The sequence below is a fragment of the Fistularia commersonii genome, chromosome 15 (assembly GCF_037954325.1).
Source record: "Fistularia commersonii isolate RoL2024-O1a breed Wild chromosome 15, RoL_Fcom_v1.0, whole genome shotgun sequence".
NCBI classification, from domain to species: Eukaryota; Metazoa; Chordata; class Actinopteri; order Syngnathiformes; family Fistulariidae; genus Fistularia; species Fistularia commersonii.
The window spans coordinates 2,148,775-2,172,846 of record NC_141298.1 but is presented as its reverse complement, the minus strand read 5'-3'; the positions used below and the strand labels follow the sequence as shown (position 1 = coordinate 2,172,846).

At 38.8% G+C, this 24,072-nt stretch overlaps 1 protein-coding gene across 7 annotated transcripts in view; it reads right to left on the bottom strand.

Annotated features, from left to right (window-relative positions):
- The window catches only part of slc12a7b (solute carrier family 12 member 7b), a 58,009-nt gene extending 41,456 nt beyond the window's left edge, over window positions 1–16,553 (bottom strand). For 3 of the 7 annotated variants that reach the window (XM_086160200.1, XM_086160204.1, XM_086160205.1), the window contains exon 1: window positions 1,030–1,273. In XM_086160200.1, coding sequence (XP_086016326.1) covers window positions 1,030–1,150 — 121 coding nt within the window. In that variant the 5' untranslated portion in view covers window positions 1,151–1,273. Of the gene's footprint in view, window positions 1–1,029; window positions 1,274–16,247 lie in introns of those variants that run through there. The other 4 variants (XM_086160199.1, XM_086160202.1, XM_086160198.1 and 1 more) reach the window with 4 other exon arrangements.
- Window positions 16,554–24,072: the final 7,519 nt, after the last annotated feature.

Below are 24,072 nucleotides of genomic sequence, written 5' to 3'. Positions count from 1 at the left end.
GGCCTGATACCTTCTTGACACCTACGAGCTAAACAATTCTGACTGGGATTTGAAGAAACACAAAATAACTTCAAAAATATATACAACTTTAGTTACTACTGTAAAAGTAAAAGATGGAACATTTTCACCTGAAAAATTGTGCCTTAAGAGCGGTCACAAAAAAGTAACCTCCCTCGTCAAAGTCTGGCCTTTAGAAGTTCGCAGCTCTGTGCAGCACACTACCCTGAAAACACCCAGTTCAGCACTGGTATCTTGGGTTTGTAATGGATTCGCTGAATTTCACATATTGAGCTCATTTTGTCTTGGTCCAGTGGGGCTGGCGGGGTATTGTGCGCCAAGCCTACACTAAGGTATTGTGTCGAAACTGTGATAACCATTTGCTTGTTACACCCTGAGGTTCAACACAAGGTCTTCGAAAGGTTGAGTCACATTGGAGGTTGCATGCTGATGGCAATCAACGCGAAGAGATGTTAGGAGTTTTGACAATTAGAGCGTATGTGTTGGTCCTTTCTTTTTTGTGAATGTACCAACAAGGAACATGTTAGTATCAGGAAACTTAAAATTAACTTGAACTGAAGGGATGTGGTCAAGGCGAAGCCTAATAGTGTGGTGTTGAGAGTGTTGAATAAAGGGAGGGATGAGTAAAGAAATTCCGGCCCAAGAGGAAACCCTTCGTGTCAAACCCTTGCAAGTGCCATGTGAGGAAAAGCTTTGTGACCCGAATATTAAACTGAAAATGAAAGTCATCTCCTCGGTTCAGTCTTTGTACACTACAAAACCACCCAAAAACCAAATGGGTATCATGTAAAAATAGAGGCAATGTTAAAATTTAAGAAGACAATAAAACAAAAAACAAAAACAAGCATTTGAAAGTTGGCACGCACTACCTCTCTTTCTAATTTAAACATATACTATTTGTTTAGCAGGTTCAAAGACCAGTCACCGAATGGAAGACAGGTATTACTTGAGGCAGACTGATATCACATGTGTCACCCACCCAGCACCTTAAAACAAAACATCTGATCTAACCTTTGGCATCCTCTTCTTCTTCTCTTGGCACATTGTTGTCATCCACATCGTCCTCTTCATTCCTCTCGTTTGCCTTTCCTGTGCTGTCCTTTACAGGGACCACAGTGAAGTTCGTGGGCATTTTTAAACCATGTGCTTCCTCTCAGTGTCTCCTGTTTTCTTTCACTCTTATCTTCTCTCTCTCTCTCTCTCTCTCTCTCTCTCTCTCTCTCTCTCTCTCTCTCTCTCTCTCTCTCTCTCTCTCTCTCTCATCTCTCTCTCTCTCTCTCTCTCTCTCTCTCTCTCTCTCTCTCTCTCTCTCTCTCTCTCTCTCTCTCTCTCTCTCTCTCTCTCTCTCCCTCTCCTCTCTCCCTCTCTCTCCCTCTCAGCTGTCACCCCTGCCTTCCTTCTCAGTTTGTTTTTCATTCATTCAGATATACTGTCCCACGGTCCTTTTTAGCTCCCAGGCACAAGTCATATCTCACGTTTTAGCTTTTCTTTCTATCGTTAGGAGACTGCTGTCCAGCCATGTGATTTCCCCTCAACCCCAACTAACCAAATAAGGAAGAGCCAGACTGCCCCGCCCCAATCGGGGGCAGTACCCTCACACATACACACACACAACACTTGGAATAAACATGACATGCATTTTGCATGAGTGTTTGAAAAACTTGCAAACGGTTCTGTGTCTGAGGGCAGATCCTCTGCTCAGAAATGTCAGTGCGTGTCGCGTGAAACAAAAGCCACCAATGACAGCCTTTGTTCGCAAAAGAGCAGGAAATCCACCGAGGTTTCACACACAAACACAGACATATCCATGTCCTTATTTCCTATGCAGTGTTATTTGACTCCACATGCAGTGAAAAGTAGGCGGGGCAAATTTGGAGGTACTGCAGGCTACACACACACACACACACATGCACGGACACACACAAAATGTTATATATACTCAGGAGAGTTTTAATGTTGAAAACAGTGGCTGCCTCAATTGCCTCAAATACAGAAAGGACATTAGGTGCAATGTATGCGCTGGACAATGCAGTCACACTTGGCAACATTCTGATAATTACATAACTTCTTATGTCTGCGAGTGAAAAGAGAAACAGAATCACCTTTGTATAAATTCAAACACCATAACTGCCAATGGAAGCACTGACCAAGTGAGAGAACTTTTTCTGGCATTTTATTTATTGTAATTGTGCAGCAATTCAGTTATGCTTCATGATGATGAGCAAGCTCATATTGAAATGAATCTGTGCACAACACTTATCAGAATGGAATGCCATTCCCTCTCAGAGGCTAGAATGCCATGCAAGTGATAAAAGTTAATAGTCTTACACCAAGCAAGAACCTCCATTGAGTGACTGGAAATGCAAAAAAGACACATGGGTGTGGGTCTGTGGAGAAGATTGGAGACTGGGCAGATGTCCAGTTGTTCCATAAAGCCGTGGCCCTGGTGTCCCACCCTGTTAGGTGAGGTAATGTTGAGAGTTGCATCTAGGAAAAGCAACCCTGTCTCCCCTTTCAGTTCCTCAACATGATGACACACTTGATCAATACAGTCAACATAGGGGTGGGGGCTGCAGGAAATAGAAAGAGGAAGGAGGGGGCGGAGGAGGTGAGAGATCGGCAGGGAGAGCAACCAACTTACAGGGAAATCTTTCTTCTTTCAGACCTTTGTAACTGAACTGTGTGAATTTGCCCAGTTTTTGGGTTCAAAATGTATTAATACTTTTAACTGGGGAGGTTATTTTTTTAAGTGTTACCTCTGGGATGAGGATTTTTCTCCTTTACTATTGGCTAACTCTCTCTTGCAGAAGTGAAAGGGCCAGTTTGAGCATCCAGCCTTGATGGGTGCACCACACCCGGGTGCTGACACCCACTAAGGTCTCGGTTAAGTCATTTTAAAATGGGCCCTGGATCTTTTTATTTGAGTAAAACCTATATGGATCTGGAAAAATGCCACTATCATGTGTGCATGACAAACAGTGATTGGGAAGGGTCAGGGGGAAGAGGACACAGTTGTCACAGAGAGTCAGATGTCAGATGAAAACATGTGAGTAATCCTAATACTATTGATTTTAAGGGGCAGAAAACTGCATTCACGCTCCATGTCGGTTTGCATTAGTTTCAATAACTAATCATCAAAATATAACCCATGGTTTTTGACTGTAGTGGGAAAATGTCCTTCCTGGATTAATGCATGCAGCCACCAGATTTGGCAGAGTGAAATAAAGGCAGTGAAGTCAGTCAGGATAAAGTATGGGGTGCAGGCATACTTCTTTGACAGGAATGTTCATAATAGCTTGATGAAATATAGAAACCCTGAAACAGCAACAACTAATGGAAAAAAAGGAGGAGAAATGGCTGCAAAGGAGGCTATTGTCCAATACACTTTAATTTTTAGCTTAATACAAATTATTGGGAACTGGAAATATCCAAATGTTGTGATTTGTGTCTTGGATTTGCGAATCCATAAACAGCTAAGCTAAGAGAATTGTTCAATGTTTTTTTCTTCTACCGTGACATTAGTAAAACAGTATTATCTTTATTTACCTTCAGGTGAGCAGTTGGACATTTGTTTTCACATTTTTGAGTTAATTACCAAACTTTGCCACTGTAAATACTGATTCTCAAATAAAAGTTCCTTTGTGATGTGACAGGTCTATCATACTGAGATGATGAACAAATGAGCCAGTGTTTTACCAGGGTAAATAATAATATTATCAAAAGATAATATGCACTTTCAGACTCACTCTTTACTTTGGCTGTTATCTTTTGGACATTTAAACAGAGGTACACTTAGTGTGTTGTGTGTTTAGCAGGCTAGTGTCAGTATTGGTTTCAGCACCTTTTCATAACAAAAACTGTGATAACAGAAATTGATTTCAAATAACAGATGGTCTGTGACCGGTGTTTCTCGGATCTGCACAGACTGGCTGAGGTCCTAGACTGTATCATGCTGTCCCTGCACTGCTAATGCTAGACACAGCCATGCCCTTGTGAAGTAAAAAAATGTGTGATAAATACTTGTGAGCTTACTCCAACTAGGTTAATCTATCAGAGGCATTCCGGATATAACATTGTCAATGTGCTACATTAAAATATGAAGACAGTCCATTCAACAATGTTAAAAATAACATTCTTAAGTATCACCTAAGAATGAACGCCGACCGTTCATCAAGTTTTACAGCGCTGCTGTAATGACAGAGACAGAAGTCATCAATTTCCTTCCCAGGGATGGAACTGGTATTTACTGATTAGATGATCAGACAGTCAAATCGCTTCTCAGGGGCAATCAGACAGGAGAACAGTATTCCTTTCATTGGAGTTTACAACAAGAGAAATTGGAGGTAATGGACTGGCAAGAGAGACTTCAGTCTAAGATGTGGTATGGACAGTTCTCACAATGTTATTTATGAGGGGATGTCTAATTACAATGGCGATAAATGATCTTTTTAAATTTTACTGGCTGTAAAGGCCTGAAGAACTCGGTGAGGCATCGAGCATGAGCAAAGAAAGAACCCATTATATATGATGAGGATCTGGATCACATGCAGGCATACGATCTTGGACATTAACTGTGTATTAACTGTGTCGTGCATTTCAAGAGCTGGCTGTACAATGAAATTCTGATCAAAGTTCACTTTACCAGACATGATTTATTCTTCACTCTATTTTCCCTTTTGCACCAGTGACAAAAAAGTCTGTTTAGAAAGACAGCACATATTAGTCATCTGACTGTTTAATGAAAAGAAAATTTACATGCAGTGACATTCATTAAATATTCATGTCATTGTCTGAGGCAGCCTTCTTGATCCTCCAGACTTCAGCCAAGACGGAAGGAGAGCCAAATCACAACAGACAAATCTATTCATTAAGCATGACAAGAGTCTTTTTTTCCTTACTCTTGCTCTGTTTTCTGTTTTTTTCTGTTTTAAAGTTGAAGGTTAGCTGATCCAATTCAAGCATCTTTGCACTTTTACCTTGTGTCTCTTTTTTTTCTATACGGCTGCAGCTAAGCACATTTCAAAATGTTAATGGCAAATAACATTACAGCCAATAATGGTAGCCTTGCACCAAAAGGGCAGAGAACACGTGAGTCAGGGAATGACGCAAATCAGAGCTTTTTACTACCAAAACCAGAAGCAGACAAAATCGAAATCACTGCTAGCAGCAAGAAGCATGCTCATACTGAAAAGAATGCAAAAACAATACGTATCACGAGACAGCATTGTCAAAGTAATTCTTCAATTCTTACTTACGTCACTTATAGTTATACAAACAATAGTATAATGTAGTTATGTACAGATATACAGCCAATGACAAGAGTGCTGCCAAAAAAAGCACAGAACCTTCTGGATCCTGTGAAATCTGCCAACAGATGGTTTACAGCATAAGTATCTTCACAGTATTTTCACTGTCCATACTATGGATGTGTTACGTGTACTGAACTTTGCACCTCAAACAGACAGAAAAACTCCCAGATTTACATGGCTCCACATGTGACATTAGCATCAGCACCCCTAAAAATCCTAACCTGTTTAGCCATTAATGTCCTTTGAGTTATAATTGAGGCAAATCATGCATTAGTATTTGTTAGCTAATTTGAATTTTAAAAAAAAAAACGTTGATGTGCACTTATCTAACATGTGGCTTAAGATCAATTTTATTTTTCAACAAATTGATAATCTGTAACATTTTGGAATAGTTTTACATGAAACGGGACTTGAATAAGTTGTTATACCTATATGTCTTTGCCGCCAAGCCACACTTTGACATACTTTAACAGACAAGTTAAGCTAAAAAACACTTTTGACAGCAAAGTAATAATTTTTGGTGCCAATATAATAATCACTCTCTTGCATGTAAGGTTGAATTAGCCCTATTATTGTACCAATTCATCTATACTGCTTATCTTGCACTCAGGGTTGCAGGGGAGGGCTGGAGCAACTCTCATCTGTCATCGAGTCAGAGGTTGGGCCAGATCATTGGCAGCCGATTACAGGGTCACACACATAGATTCAACCATTCACTGTCTCATTCACAAGTCTGGGGCTTCAACCACATGATCCTACGTTTTTGACTGTAGAAGGAAACCAGGAAACACTGAGAAAACCCAAGCAGACAGGCAGAGAAACTCCACACAACCCCCTGTCAGAATCAACCCAGGGATTTTGTTGCTGTCATACAGAGGCACAAACCACTGAGCCTTTGTGCCACCATTATACCAATGTTCTTTTAAATCCTCCACTTAATATCCGATTGTTTGGACAATGGGGATTTTCCACTTGTTCTATCTGATGTTTCAGGTGGTTGAGCAGCAAGTAACAGTGCCCTCTGGAGGACGCTTTGAAGAACACTTTTTCCGGGGGGGGGGGACAAATGCCAAAAAAGTGCATTCTCAACCCCTATACTCTTATGATTGCAGGGGCTCCTGATTTTATTATGCAGGGAGATGTACAGGGAGTACCAAAAAACGACCAGCTGTTTAGGAGATAGAATGAAAATGTATATGTCACTTTGATATAATAATCTTGGATGATAATAATTACTGGGGCCATGTTTTGCTTTTAGTAATATCTTTTGGCCTACGTAATTATTACTTTAAAATGAATTCACTTTTTGCTGTTTACTCTGCTCAAAATAGGGTAAAAAAAACACATATTTTTCAACTAAATTTCCCATTATAAAAACATAATAGAAATAATGTTATGTGTTTGGTGAGTGGAAATGATTAACGGAGCTATGATGCTAGAATGAAGCTCAATAAACACATGAAATGAATAAACCTAATATCCCATGGCCACAGAATGTTTTAGCTGCTGAGCATTTCATCCGTTTGATGGTGAATATATAAAAAACAAAAAAACAATAAAAATGCAATTTAATATTTTGCTGTGGAGAAAGATATAGGTAATAGGTCAAATTGTTTTTTTAAATTGTTGCAGCTTACCACTTACCCGGGAGCGCAGGCTTAAAATAATGCGCTATATTTCAAATAGTGAGAAACAGTGCCCTCTGGAGAACGGCAGGGGGAGGACAACCTATCCATGTGTTCTCATTGTCATTGTACCTGCCACGGCAGAGGCCAGAGGGTTCTCCCTACTCTGCAGCTCACACCATAGATCTATAGCATTACATATTAAGTAAACTTCAACATGAAGACATTTTGACAAAGTTGGAAAAAAACAACAGCTGATCATAAGAAACATTCTTGCCAACTGATGAATGCAAAAGCAATTTTACATTTCAGCTCAGGAGCTAGTTTCCAGGTTCCCCTGAGGCTGTCTTTACCAGACTTAAAAACCTATCTATTTGCTACGAGCAATGCGAGGCTGTGTAAATACTGTAAAGTTGGCTTATGTTAAAGAGTGAGTTCACACAAGCCATCAAAATCGACCCCTTCGGTAAATTACACTTGTATCCAAAAGTGAAACACATACTGTTACCAGCCCCTTGTCACATTACATTTGACATTTGGAGAACTAGCAAAAACAGATGTTGTACCCTTTTCTGTGTCCAATCTCTGACAATGACCAGTTCACTAAGACCTTGAAAATGACTCTTTACTGTTTGACAACTTGTGGAACACACAGATTTAAATACATCTTTCCAGACCATTGACATACTTTCTGCAAAAAATAGTCAAGCAGGAAATGCAATCAGCAAAGAGTGTGCTATAATATGTAACTGGTAGATGGAAAACATAAGCTTCTATAAGCATTGACTGGAATAACTGGAAAGGGGAACAACAGCAGTCCTGACTTCAAGTCAAAATTTCCAAAAAGATTGCATTGGCACTTCCTCTAGAAGAAGAAACGGTTCAACCCGTGCTAAAATCACATTCAATAATTCAAATGTCAAGGTAAACAAAATAACTTCTCTGAAGACTGGAAAATTCCACTCATGATTTGAGACAACATGAAGTCTGCACATATAAACTGCCACAGCTCAACCATCTCAGGTCACTGCACACTTGCACACTTGTCATGGATGACTGTCAGGCATCCATGACCGGCCAACGGCCTCCATGATCATCCGTTCACATCGCCCCCTACGGAAAATGTTCCCCATTTAACTACTTACTTTTTGAAGTTCTTCATTGAAAAATAAATATCACAATAAAGGAGGAACACATCACTCCTTTCTAACCCTGTGTTTTTCATTCAAAAAAAAAAAAAGAATAATCTAAATTGATTTAGTACGCCCCATTAAGATGCATTTTTTTTTCTTGTTGATCAAAACACTGACTACACTAATAATTTCTTTATCTATCTATTTATTTGAACCGACCTTGCAGTTGCTCACAATTAATTGCCGGCAACTTTTTTAGTCACAGGAAAAACTTTTTTTTTTAATCAAGATGAATATCTGTGTTACATGTGAACCGACTGGCATGCAACACAAAAAAAGACTGAAAATTGAAATCTCCTCAATGCCATGTTTAGAAAAAAGAAGTTTTGAATTTCTCTTGATAAGCTGGATAGCGGTGGAAAATGTAGCTGAATAGTATGTTCGGCGAATACCAAAGTTGAGTCAGGCCTTTTGTAAGTTCAGTTCCTTTTTCAACTTCCACTCTATCAGTTTCACAGGGCCAAAAAAAACATATTGGCTGCATGCCGCAATGGCAGGGTTGCAGAGGGTGATCCCTTCATTCAAAGACAAGCAGAACATGATACTTCAACCCACACATTTCTGACATCTGATACCCTGTGATGGCACAACCATGGAATTCTGACTGTACCTAATTGTATTTTGTAAGACAAGCATGGATAAAATTCCAAACACAGGCACACACTGTGTTCCCTACAATATTCCTGCAGATGATTTAGCCACCTGACGTTTATTAGGTCATATTGTTTAAGGCAGTAATAAACGTGTAGACCAACTAATGCTTCTCATTTACATTGATTAGTGCTGACAAAATCCAAGACACCCCGAAATAAAGTTAAAGTTAAATTTATTGTGAATTCTGACTTATTTTTTCATACATACAGAAGACTAAAATAGTGTTTCTCTAACACCCAGGCTGCAAAAGTACAAAAATTATAAATAATACCACAGGCTAATATTTGCATCACAATTACACTAAACCTCTTCCACAGTACATGTTTTAAGTGTGATGCATCTAATGAATATGAGTATATATTTACAAAATTGGTCAAAAAAAAACACAACAAAACAAAACACCCACTGAGAATGAGATTCTTGAATGTTCTCAGCTTTACACTGAAAGAAGGTGGAACCCAAGCTGTTTGAGTGTTGTGTATCTCTTGCTTCATTTCAGTTATCCACAAGTAGCACGTAAAACAAACCACACACAAAATTAGATTCTTTATTTGTGTATAGCTGTGTATGTTTTTGCAGGCAAGTTATACTTGAACACATCCATTTTGTTTTGGAATTTCCAATATGTTGCTGTGTCATTGAAGCAGGACGTCTTCCTGATGTAGTTCTGTGGCTATGAGCTTGAACATAAGGGAATTTATTAAAAATGACGACCAAACTAAAACTCAAAGTAAATGCATGACTTTGATGCACTTTACAGGAGATGTAAAATGACTGTGAGGAGAGAAAATCAGAGAATCTATGGGAAAATGCACATAATTTATCAAATAACTCTTTAAAGACCACTGAATGAGAGCTCCTGTATTATTGTTATTTACTGTACATTATGAGACCAAAACAAAAGTCTGAAATTATTAGTCATTTTAAAAATAGATAACTAAAAAGCATGAAATCATTTTGTAATTTGGTACTGTCAGCTAATAGTGCTTTAAGAGTTAAAAGGACTGGGTAATGCAAAATAGGCAAATAAGATTTCTTTGATAATATCAATGCTTGACTTGTCTAGCTGGCTTTAATTTCTTATAATGTTTTTCGTATGATTTTTCATTCGAATGACCTTTTGGGGTTATTCAGCTGATTTTCAGGAATTCTACTGACTTAACTTTGTGTCTAAAAACAGCTTAATGAAGGCTAAAGACACATTTTGCACAGTGATACAAAACTATGGAAGTCGAAGGAGAGCAAAAGATGATCTGGAGTATTAAAAATGTTTAAGTTACAACAGAGCTGACATTTCAACAACTGTCTTTTTTTCTCATAAAATGCATTTAAGATGAATTTTATTGTTCAGTGACATCAGTGACATTCAGCTGATAGAACAGCCTGACTAAGAGATTCCATTTCCACATAGTAAATCTAAAACTGCTGAAGATTATCCGATCAAGATGATATTAGGTCAATGGATATTGGAATTAAACTTGAAAACATATAAATGATTATATTCTTTCCCTACACATGAAATCTGAAATCTGGAGCAAATTACTTTTAGGTGAATAATTTCTATGTAGCACCACAATGCTTTACTATTAACTGTACAATAACGACAAATTTTGCCCTTGCCAAAAAGAAAATTGTAGCTTTCCATGAGTTGTTAAGGTCAAACAATCACATGATATGAAATGCTGAAATGTCTGTGGAAAAAAAACCAACCATCTTCTTTGAAGGTTCATTAGATGGAACAGATATATTCTTACCCATGACTTCACAAAAGTAGTGTCTGGTCGCATGGCTCACACAGCTATTTTTAAAAACACTGTAGGGAAAGAAAGCTGCCACTGAAGGGTGATGACAAGAGTTGCTATTGGAAACATCATACCATTCACCACTAATTAATGAATTTCACAACTGCAAGGGCTGTTCATGCTTTGACATAATATTTACGGCAAACACATTAATTACACCATACTTGTTTCTGACAACGGGCAGAGTAGATGGTCCACACATCCAAATTTTGAGCCGAACTGATGTGTTATTTACTTTCATTAATTAGGTAATTTGAGATGAAGTTGCTGAAAAAATACATAAATATGTACTTAAAGCTTACCTAATATGTTTTTGTTAATTGTTTGACCTAAAATGTTTTTGCATTTCCATTTCTTTAGGTATGGACTAGGTAAGTGTTCGCATGCCAGGGGGAAAAAAACATCAAAAACCTCTCTCTGTCATGGGAGTGACACACCCATTTACATTAGTGTTGCCTGTAAACAAGTAACAAGTGGAACAAACATCTTAAGTGGGTTTGGCAGTAGACAGCAGAGCCTTGGGGAGCAGGGGCAGATATGGTGGATGCCAAAGCCCAGCTGGTGTCCATGTGCTGACTGGTGGCTCCAAATATGGCAGAGGTCAGCACATGATACCCAAGGTGCATGCCTTTTTAAATATGAATATGCACACATGCACGCAAACATTACAGCTGTGAGATGACTGGAATTTTAGACTCAGGCTAGCCAGTTGGGGGTTTAAAAAAAAAAAATTCAGACGCTCCTCTTTCTGTATCACATTTGAAGAAATCACATTGCCACCAGGGTATAGGTGCTCTGTTTTTCTGAACAGCGTAACAATCAACTGAAACTTTTCAAGTATGAAAATGTAAAAAAAAAAAGAAAAACAAAAAAAGAGAAATAATTGATGACAATAATAATGCAGGGAAAAAAATAACTCTAAAATGTACATACATACATAAATACATACATATGTATACCTTTGAGGTCTGATCTAGGGCAGCAGATTTGGGAATTAAAGCTATAAGATATGCCCTTTACAAAGTGAAACAGCTTACCAATGTGACTGGGTCCATTCGGATGTCCAGAGAAAATCATGAAATTAGGATGATGTCAGTGGCACGACAGGTCATTTCAGTCTCTATGAGAGTCCACAAACTCAGTAAACCTCTATCTGTAAATTTGCAAGTATTTTCCTGGTTCATTTCTTTGACAGAAAGTTTCATATCTTTGGGTTGATGACACATGATAAATAATTTCTGACACCAACCAAATAATCTATCAAGAAAGTAAAAGGTTAACAAAATGAAAACTATTGTTAGAAGCAACACTAATGACCTCTTTGCTCCAATATCCATGTTCATAATTTCACTTTGACGTCCCTTCTCATGTTGTCGTGGAATGTTCTTTTCAGTCATTTCTACTCCTTCCTTAAACATCTAGCTCCAACTTCCCAAATGCATTATTTTGTGATATTTCCAATTTACATTGAAGTTATACTTTTAGATTTTCAATGGCCACCTAAACATACAGTGAGTTGAAATGTTTTGTTATTTAAGCTGGTTTTGTCCAAGGTGTCAAATTCTTTGAAAACCATCATCTGTGATGCTACTGGCTATGTTCCAGCAGGGGCAGATTTTAGCAACATCTCTGAAGTATCTCTTTGTTTGGTCCGTCATTAAAAAAATAAAAGAAAAATACATCAGGGCGGGTTTTAGCAAAAGCCTCAACCATTAGCTGGGAGTAGATTGAGCCTTCTTCCCCATCACTCGGTCAGTGCGATATTCACTGCAGTACCAGATTAGACTTTCAGCGGTCATGGGATTTTTACAGATTGAGACGCTCATCTTAGAGGTTCACAAAGATAAAGAAATTGGAATCTCATCTCTGAGATGCAGTACAACAAGGAGGGGCCGGGAAGATATGAAAGTAATTAAGAAAAAGATAAATAAAGAAGACAGACAAACAATTGTCTTGCTTATGGTAGAGTCATAAAAGCAAACAATGATATGAACAAGTCTAGTTTTTTTAGTGAATTCGCTCTGTTCCTAAAATGCCCCCCAAAGGACAAGGACATCAACCTGAAGTGAGAACAAGATTCGCATAAGTAAAATTGTCAAAATGAATGCCAAACATTGCATCAAATGTCCTGGGCCACTTCGTTTGTAGACTTGGGGTGTCAAATAATACAAGCAATTTGAATAGAATAAATAAATCGATATGAATGAATTTTTCTGCCTTTTTTCAAGATAGCTCTAAATACATGAGTCTTATGCAGCTCTCTGTCTCATGTCCTTTCAAAATGAATTGATCGTTTTCTTATAGGGACTCTAGGTGTGGACAACCAAGCCAACTTTGTTGTAACCTACAGCAGTGTAGTGGTCCAGCGCCCATACAGGATGAAGTCGAAGATGAGTGTTTTTGATTTGCTCAGTGTGAAAAAACACCCTCACTATAACCACTGTTCATATTTACTCCACACACATACATACATACACACATATCCACACACACACATATATATGATTTTTTAATCTATTTTTTTGAAGGAGTAATACAAGGAGATGGTGTGTGTGAGTGATAGAGAAACTTTTCAACTCTATCCTTTGGAGACAGACAATCTCCAAAAGATAGAGAACGAAATATAAAGTACAAGAGCATAAATTTATCTGACGGCATGAATTTCCACAACATACTCTACTGGAGGTCATTCATCCTTTTGCTATAGCATCATGTCCCCTTCTAAGTGACTCTTTCCGATTATCAGCAACAATGGACCGGACCGAATGGACAGCTCTATCTTAGCAGTTCACTAATTTTGAATGATTATCAGTTTACGGGAATGGCTAGGTCCATATATCAGGAATGAATGGGCTCTTTGATTATTAATTCCAAAAACTGGATGAGGAAGAAATGGATCGTGTGACAACTTGTTATTGACAAGACTATGTAAAAGAGTACTAAATCAAGTAATACACAACAAAACTGTGGCACAAAAATCCTGCATTATATGTTGATGTCATTCAAAAACTTTCCAAAACTCATGTTGTCATTCAATCCAAAATTACATAATTTTGAATGAAAACAAATGAAAAGTCATAAAAGAATTAACTCTTAACAAACAGAGGAGGTTAAAATGCTTTGAGAACACCTGAATGATATGTACTTTCACTGTTTTCTCCCTCTGAGCTAAGTTAATGATACGGGCAACAAAGAGACTCTGCACAGCCTACAGAGCCACATTTGTGTGCAAGTGTGTGCTTACAACATCTTTCTTCAAGACAATCAATCCACGAGTTCATGGTGAACGGACAATTTTATCCCTGTCCTTGTTAATCGAAGAGGAAAGCATGTGACAGTCATATTTATGCCTCTGCAATTGTCTTGTTTTTCACTCTACACCAATTTTTACTAAGAGCTACCTTAGTGTGCTAAGCCGGACTCACTATCGAAATAAGACACTCTACTGAAATTTGTACAAAAACTGAACACACAGAAATGGAAGTGTGTGTGTGTATGTGTGTGTGTGTGTGTGTGTGTGTGTGTGTGTGTGTGTGTGTGTGTGTGTGATGTTCCTGAGGGCAATAAAAAAACCTACTTCCATTTACTTATCAGGTAAAAACTTTGTCCATTGTTAGTTTTAAGCAATCAGTGATCATGGTTAGGACGCTGGCTGTCATGTGTGTTGTGTGGCCTACCAGCTGATTCATGTACATTTAATCAAAAGGTTTCTGATGTGACAACAACACAGAAAAGGTAGTTATGGAATTATATCTACAAAATGAAAGGATCTTAAAAAAGGGTAATAAATAGCCTGTAGCCATTACTGTACAAGCAGTCAGTTGAAAGGTAGTTATACTCTGAATGTGTTTTGAATGGTCAGATATTGTGTTTGTGCATTTGCAAAAAGTTTCAATGCACTAATATCCTCTGACAATAAGGGGTACTGAATCATAACAGGGGGCCGGACTCAGGAAGCAGGATTAGCTGTGAGGTAACTTCAGAACCTGAGGGCCAGGATTTTCCATTTCGCCAAGGTCATTTACTCTCCAGCAGGACCTGTCACTGCAGTAGCTACAGCGCTAATATGCCTTCAGATGGAGCCCACTGATCACTGATCCATAGGAAATGGGTACGTATGAAACCTTTACTTTCATACCAGTTCTTCGAAAAGCACACCACCATTACTGGGAGACATACCCAAGAAATCCAGAAACACTGGCGTAAAGATACCCCTGCCCACCCACTGTGCTCCTCCATGTTTATTTTCCTTTTCGGCTGCTTTTTGCATGATTGAATTTTTAATCCTTTACAAAAATATGTTGGACCATAACAAATCAAAGAACTAAGTCCTTGCACTAGGTTTTGGAATATGCATTTTAACCATTCATTTATGCCTACCTCCGTGATTAACTGAGGTAATAGTACATGGTCTCATCTTGAATAGCATTTCCAGAACTTGCAGCTTCAAACTGCTTACACTCGATTGCATTTACCTATTTACAAAAAGCCAGACCAGTGGTTGCAACTTGGAGTTCAGTGTCTTGCTCAAGGACACTTCAGTATGAAGACGGTAAGAGTCAGACGTTAAATGGCCAACCTTACGATTGATAACCGACTCTGAAAAGTGAGTCGCAGCTGCCCCAGTAACTTCTTCTCATAGATGGCGAGGTGATATTGATATGTAAGAAGAGTTACATTGACTGATAAATTCACACATTTTTCATTTTTGAAGTTATGCAACAGCTTCTGCAAAGCATAACAGCATCTGTCTTAACACAGCAGACATATCACAGTCTGAGTTTCATGTTCATTAAAGCATTCTACACTCACAAGTAACCACAACTAGTGACCCAAGTGAGTAACTCACCATGGTTAAACCAAACAGCACTCACTCTGATGATCTCCGATGAATACACCCCACCCCAAACACACAAAGATTTATTTTTGCCTATGCAGATAGCAAAACTACGGAGGTAATGAATCCATGCACCTTGTAATCTTATGTTCTACGGCCTCCTTGTCTAATTAAAATTAAAATACAATATTAAACTAAAGTTTAATGTTTCATGTTTAATGATAGAAACCCATTCATTTGTTTAACAACTGCTCAAGTTTGAATGAACTTGAGGAACAGCGACATGTTGTCAGCCAGGGCTTCTTCCGGTTTCTTTTTTTTTTTAAAGTACTTGGAAAAAAAACCTCAGCCCCGGTGGTGACACTGAATCTACTCTTCCTTGACGTCGCTGGCCTAAAATAATAAACAATTAATAGGATAAAAAAAAAAACTTGCGAGTTGTTAATTTCTATGTTATCTTTTCCATGGAATTACAAACTATTCGATGTGACCAATGTTGTGATAGGATTATTTAACACGACGCGCCAATGGTTAAGCCAATTTATGACAATAATAATGATAATGACGACGATGATAATAATAATGATAATGATGATAATAATAATAATAATAATAATAATATGATAATTGTTCTCGTGAACGTTTGTCGGAGTGATAGTTCGAACTTCTTCCCCGGGTGACGCTGTCACTCCATCACACTCATCATACGATAAATAAACAAGTACAGAGTGGAGCGCCGCGGCTAATCCTCATTCCGTGGACAGGATAAGAAGTGGGACACGGTCGGTTTCAGGCGGCGGGTGACTTACCGTACTTGTTGGGTTCCCGGTTGTATTCCAGAATGGGCACGACGGCGTTGGGGTCCTGCTGCTCGAACACCGAGTCTTCCTCCTCACCGCCTGTTTGACCCGCCTCAGCGCCGCCGGTGTGCGGCGTGCGACCAGCCGCGACCACATCAGAGCGCTCCCCCTGCCCGGGGACCCCTCCTCCGCCTCCTCCTCCTCCTCCGCCGCCGTCCACCGGCACCACCACGAACCTTTCGCTCATGTCCCAACGTCTTCTTCTCCTAGTTCGAACTTAGAAGTTGGAGAGAAAAGCTCTCGGTTGACGACGGTAGTTTCACGTTCGGCGGGAGAGGGACAACGCTCAGCGGGCGCACGCGCCAGTTGATCGGTGGATTGATTACGGTACAGACGCGCCCGCCCAATGCGCTCGCTCATTGGCTGGGAGCGCTGTCAATTACGCACAGCAAACTTGGGCTTCACAGGTTAAACTTGACAGATTATTTCTCCTCCTACAGTTGTCGAGGAAAGTAAAACGAAAAAGAGCTAAGAATATAAATAAAAACCAATTAGAGTAAATGAAAACGCAAATGTTTTTATCCAAAAGTTTTGTGGGAAAAAAAAAACATCCCATCTGAAGATAGATAGATAGATAGATAGATAGATAGATAGATAGATAGATAGATAGATAGATAGATAGATAGATAGATAGATAGATAGATAGAACTTTATTTACACCCAGACACACTGACACATGCACACACACACAAACGCACACATTTTGCATGTGAGCCAATGGTCTGCCATCACAATGGCACACATGTCTTGGCACATCCCACAATAACTTAATATAGGCCTCTTTAATGATCTCAAAATGATGTGTAATTAACACTTACTCTGTACATCCTCCGGTATCAGTTGTGTGCAGCTTGAAGTCAATAAGTCATGCTTATTTAAAAATCAGTGGCTCGTTTACTCATTTACCAGCATCCTGCCATAATAACTTCGGTATGTTGCAGCTTGGAATAAATGGAAGATTAAACATCTGAGGACAGATGGACCTCAGGTCAAGTTTTGATTCACGTCCAAAAAGTCTGAAGGACAGAATCTGAGCTTTAATTTCATATTAATACCTTTGAAAGTAAAAGTCAGCCATCAGAATAGACTGCGATGTAGACTGGCTTGAATCAGTTTACAACCCCCCTCCCCAACATACACACACAGACACAATCCATCATTTCTACTTGTCTCTGCAAACCCTGGGCTCGCACTGTGTACTTCAGTAATCCTTTATAACCACGTGTTCGCAAAATTCAAGGGGAATCCACTCATGTGTCAAGAGGAATGAAAACACACTCTCCACAGAGATTACAAGTGACCGGTTGTTTTACCGAACAGCTGGAACACACAGTCTCACAAAAAGGTTTATGAAACACAAAAAAATAATAAAATCACAAAATTCCATGCCACTGGCACAAAGTAATCTCTAATGCCTTTTTTGTAACTGCTGTCGTGGTGATATTTTGGTAGATAGAAAGTACACATCTTATGATTTTTTTAAGGACATTTGACAGTCTGCAGTAATGAGATCTTGTGACAGGGATTGCATGAATATCACCGAATTGAAAGGTCACACTTTCATTTCTAATCCATACTCTTACAGCTCAGAGATGAGAATCTCTGGTTACAGGCTGGCTGTGGCGGAAACCTCATCATCTCCAATTTAAGCACCTCTGTTTACATGTATCGTGTCCAAAAGTCTGCCATTTACTTTTGAGTAATTCAAAAGAATATTCTGGATAAATGCCAGGAGACTGCTCGGACTATAATTACTTGAATAGCGTTAAGTGGGCATCTAAAATAGTCAGCAGGCAGAACAGTTGGATGACCAAGGTCCTTATGGGTGAAGTGGAGTACGTGTGTGCATGTGTGTGTGTGTTTCGGATCAGTAAAGAAAGGTCAGCTTAATTTTCTGATACAGGAAGAAAAATTGATAAACGATTCATCTAAAGGAATTTTAACAGAGAAATTATATTATAAAAAAACAGAGAATGTCAAAACAATATGTTAAAGTATCCAGCTGCTTATATGGATGACAGATATATGTGATTGGTCCTAATTATGACATATTTCACATGACTTATTGGAACGACATGGCACAGTTGTTAGCGCTTCGGCCTCGCAGCACCCTGGTTTGATTCCAACAAGGGGACCTTTCTGTGTAGAGTTGGCATGTTCTGCATGGGTTTCCTTGCACAGTCCAAAAACAAGCAGGTCAATTGGAAAAAATTGGGAAAATTGCCCAATTTTGAGTGAATGATTGTTTGTCCAGTCAGGGTGTATCCCGCCTCTCGCCCGATGACAGCTGGGTTAGGCTCCAGCGTCCTCTGTGACCGTGAGTGCAGATATTGCAAAAGTCAAATAAGAATTCAAAACTAATAATCATTCATGAATGATAATAAATGTTGAATTGATTGATAAAGAAATTGAGTCTCATGAGTCTTTACAATAGTAAAATGTAACTGTGCTTGTTCTCTGTGAAAGACTCATCATATCAGTTATGAGTGACTTGGAGGTAATTGGAGATAATGTCTTTTTTTCATTCATGTATCTTTTGTTTAAGCTGAGATTAGGCAGTTTAGGCAGTTTAGTATGTGGCTGTTACAGCATAACGACAGCTGTAAGAGTCCGAGGTGACAAATGTTAGCATTGACTGGTTTGTAACAAGAAAATTATTGAGACCATTTCCAGCTCATGTCAAAGTCCGACATTGTCTTGGTTTGTCTCCGAATATGTCCTGACAAGGTGTGCTGGCAGTTCCACGAGGCTTCCGATGAATGATGGCAGTCACAATAAGTTATTGTCGGTAGCCTGTGACTGGCTCCCAAGAGACTGCTTCAGCTGTGTAGGGGAAATGACTGGAGCTAACAAGGCATGCTCTGGGGATATGTGGGTCAGCCCTACAGTATGAAAAAAATGGCTGTATTCTGAAAGGGGTCCCCTGCTGTTCTACCATTGTGCTCCATTAGGAGAGGGGGGGTGGGGGGGTGGGCGTCTTTGACTCTGCAGTCTGTACAATTTGGAGGAAGGGCTGGGGGGGAGGGGGCGACATAATGTGAGAAGCTAGAAAGATACAGCAAAGTCTCTGCTGACACACCCAGAATCACTTGGGTAAGGCTTTTCCCCCTGCACCTACTGTCTGAGGACGGGTTGTTTTGTTGAAATAAAAAAGAATAATCAAGAGTCATCGACTGTTTTTATTTGCCATAGTTGCTTTCACATTCTACATGTATTCTAACAAAATCATAACAAACTAAACATATTCCCTGCTTCCTATGATGTGGATAAATGAATGGTTTCAAGATATAACATCCAAATACGCATTTTCGTAATCTATTTTTCTATACATCTCCTGCTCCTGTTTGGCATCATATTCATTTGTTATGTCAGCGTCTGACGTTTATATCATCATAACACAACAATCATTGGAAGCCAAATACAAAGAAGAATTGAAGGTTGGGGAGGTCAAAACATTCCCCACTGTGGCAAAATCATGAGAGGCCATGATAACCAAAAAGGTAGGGAGACTTAAACAAGACTTGTTTTTTGTTTGCTTGCAGATGGCACATGGTTTGTAACAAGATCCCCAGGGCTGCACAATTCACAAGGGATTTTCTGTGTGTGTTTGCGTTTACAAGAGACACTGAGAATATGAGAACATATTGCATCTGGACCAGTGTCAAAAAGTCAAATTGTGTCTGTCTGTGGAATGTGTGCACATGAGTCACAGCCCAAAGAAATACAAAAATCACCCACCTTGGAATAATTTCATTTTTATTTGTGTCTATTTTAACCATTTTCTCTGAATTTTAGCGGAATATTTTGGATTACTTACGATTATGGGGGTGGGTGGCTGTGTCGCAAAGTGGGCTAGAGTGATCGTCCTTGGAACTGAGCAATCCTGGTTCCTCCTAGCCAGTCGAAGTGTTGTGCAAGACACCGTACCCCTAACTGCTCCCCTTGAGCTGTTCCTTAGCTGCCTTCTGCTCAATGTGCATCCATAATGGGTTAAATGCAGTGGTCAAATTTCACTAATATTGTGCTCTATGTCTATGACTGTATGTGAAAATAAAGGTATTTCTTCTTGTATCATCTGAGTACATCACCCAATGTGCAGCTGCCTCATTGTCTGGCTCTTATTTTTTTTAAGAAAACCAATTTTTTTCTTAATGTGAGGTGGAAAGAAGATGTCTGAACTGGTTTCACATCGACGTACTCTTCAAATTCATTTTAGTGTGGCACTGTGTCTGCCTTTCAGTTCATCATCACAGTTTAAATGTATGTTTTGGCTATTTTTATTAGGGAGGTGATCTGATCAAATCCGAGAGATATTCCAGGGGGTCCAAATCACAGAGAAGACTAGCAAAAATTGTGCTTTTTTTCAAAAGAAGCAAAACATTGTCATCAATGTTATCAATGATTTCCCTCCTCCGTCATAGCAAGATGGTCCCTGGTTCGATTCCGACAGGGTTTTTTTTACTCCCACAGTCCAAAACATACGGTCGGTTTATTGGAGGTCCTAAATTGCCTAGATATGTGAATGAGACAGTGGTTGTATGTCTCTGAATGTGATCCTGTGATTTGCTGGTGACCGGTCCAGGGTGGACCTCGCCTCTTGCGGAGGACAACTAGTGAAGAGTGAATGAATGGGACACATTTTTATAGTAAAGGATCATCTACTAATTTTGAAAATGTACTGGGTGGAGATGCAACAAAGTTCCAGCAAGTTTTAATCCTTGAAATGAAGTTGCTACATATGAAGAAAATGTAAATTTGAACATTTTTGACCGATTAAAAAAAAATACAAATAAAACATAAATAATTATCTTAAATAACAAAAAAATCAACTGTTGGCTTCTTGGGTTCCTTGTAGCTTACTTGACATAATATGACACATCACATGATTATAATTTCAGGTTTATTGGCATTGATTAAACTTTTTTTCTAAATTCTTTGGTAGATCAGTAAGATTAGTCTGTGTTCGTGAAAATGTTGTCTATTAGAATTTTGGGGTTTGGATGTCAAGTGTGTGATCAGTATGAAAGTGGCAACTGTTACCATCTTATCTAGACAGCTAGTCTCAAGGCAAATTGTGAACACAAAAAATGAAGGGGGACAAGAATAAAACCGTAAGGGACACTACCACTCAACCAGGCTGTTTGGGAAATGGTATTAAATGGTATGAAAATGAGACAGTTCAGGTAGAAATGTACCTAAAGGCAGCTTTTATCACACATTTTCATACTACCATTGATTCCTAGTGACGATATATCACAAATGTTTTTTTTCGATACTCAACAGATTAAAAACTCAACATGAGAGCTTCTGATTGAAATATAATTGAAGACAAAATGTGCTGATCTTCATTGCTGAAATTTCATCCAAAAATATTCTATGCTCGTCATTGGTGAACTGAAGAAGCCCCTCGGATGACAGGTGAAACACCTCGGAGGGAAGAATATCAGGTCCCGTTGCAACGGGAAGAAGATTTCAAAAAGTCATAATTTCTTGTGGTATTTCTTCACATTGATAAAAGATGTACAGGAGTCTTCTAGTTACTCAAGAAAATATGAGAACTGTTTACAATAAAACATATTCTCTCAAATGTAAACAATCTCGTGGCGTTGAGAGCCCCTGAAGTGCAGTGGCATAAGTATGTTTACGTCCTATATTTTTGATATACATCATAATATTTTATTTTTGTAATGCTTCTACTGTATGGAGGCGTAATCCGCACCCATGTGACGGTATGCTTGTAGCTGCGGTCTGGAGGTCACTGAAGGTTCCTTCAAACGGTTCAAGGAAGTGACTTTCAGGGTAAGACCGTGCTTTCGAAGACTATTTAGACCGGCGATAGATTCCTAGTCTGTCTGGCCTTGACGGGTCAGCTGCAGTCTGAGTGTGTCTGGTGAAAGAGATAAACAGACAGGCATTAATTCAGAGCCTGTCGATTATACCGTGGGGGCTCCACTAGTAGGCGGTATTGTACCACCAGCTCTGTGAAACATTCTCACCACTGATGGAGTGCTAATTGTTTAAATGTGTAAGTGCAGGCTCAGTACTTGTATTAACAACAGTACAATACAGTTAATGTTACTTTCACACACCAGAGTTTGTGATTTTGTATGAATAAAATCTTCAGATCTGCAGTACTGAAGCACTTTCCCTTTTTCAGACAGGTGCCTCTGTGTGCTTATTTTGCAACTGAGAGCTCCTGAAGAGTCAGTATCTGCCAGAGTCCCTCTGCTTAGACATGACACTGTTTGAGGGATATAACATCTGGAATTTTCATAATTCAGGCTGAACTTCATTTGTTTGAAATATCTCAACTGAAATCTTTATTTCTATATGTTTTTTGTCTAAGATCAATGTCTAACATGAGCCATTCCCAAGGTTTTGGTTAAAATCAATGTTTTTTTTTTTTTTCTTTAATTGTCAAGTCAGATATTTTTTTATGTTGGGCCCAATCACAGCACAGTTGTCTTGTGACACCTCCTGCGTAAACAGGTCTGGAACACAGTCTTTAAAATGATTTACAGAAACCCAACATTCCCCCATGAGCAAACACTTGGCGACAGCTGTGATGAAAAGCTGCCTTTTACCAGGCAGAAACCTTGGACAGATACCAGCTCAATTAAACCTTGGACAGATTCCAGTTCAATTGGCGTGGCCTTCTGTCTCAACCGGTTAGGATAGAAAGAGAGAGCGTGAGGGAGAAGGACAGAGAGATGGCAAGCAAGAGTGTGATAGACAGGGGGGTCAATGAGGGTTGAGGAGTGCGAACAGTAACGCTAAGCAATACATTGATAGCTATGATATTCATAAAAGTAAAAATAATGGTGGGTGGCTGCAAGATTGCTGCAATAGATCAAGCCACGACTACTGGGAACATTGCAGTTTGGGGCTAAAGATACTTCATTTCTTCTATACTATTTTACCACATACTTTTGTTTTTACTGTTATTCCCCTATTATGGCTGAAAGAACTTAGGTGAGAATGGGTAAAAGGTATCTGAGTTCTGAGATCTAGTCACATTGCTATATAATCTCTGACTACCTTGACTGTAATTCCTTGACTATAATGTGCAATTTTTGTTCTGTTTTTTATATATCATTATATTTTATTATATGTATATTATAAATTATACTGTAAAAAGTCATTGCCTTAGCTCAGGTTGTGTGTTTCAGAATGCTTTGTTCATTGCAGCCGGAAAAGTTAGGTTATATAACAGAAGGACAAGATGTCCAGCCGCATCACAAGGTTGTTTTTTATGACAATATTAACATTTTAGCACAACTATTAAATCACAGAGATTTAATGGAATAAGAGATTGTCTTATTATTGAGAAATATATGTTTACTGCCCTTTATCAATAATAATAATAATATCATTATTGTCTGTCTCTCATATATATATGACTGTCTCTCTCATCTATGTGAGATATATGAGACTGTCTCTCTCATATATGTCTCTCTCTCATATATATATATATATATATATATGTATATATATATATATATATATATATACATACTAATAATTATTATTATTATAATTATGAGCAGGGTACATTTCTGAGCCTGTAATTCTATGTTTCAGCACCAGTGGTTCCGCTGTTCTTCCAGGTCATCTTGTTGGTTCTTTGCAGCAAAGGAGAAAGTACGGTAAATGGGACAAACAGAACACTTAACAGCGGGCTCACAAAGCCTCTGCCTTGTTTACGACATTCAAAGTGAGTCTTAAAACCTTATTTTAGCGGCACTGAATTTGGTACATGGTGTGAAGACGTGAA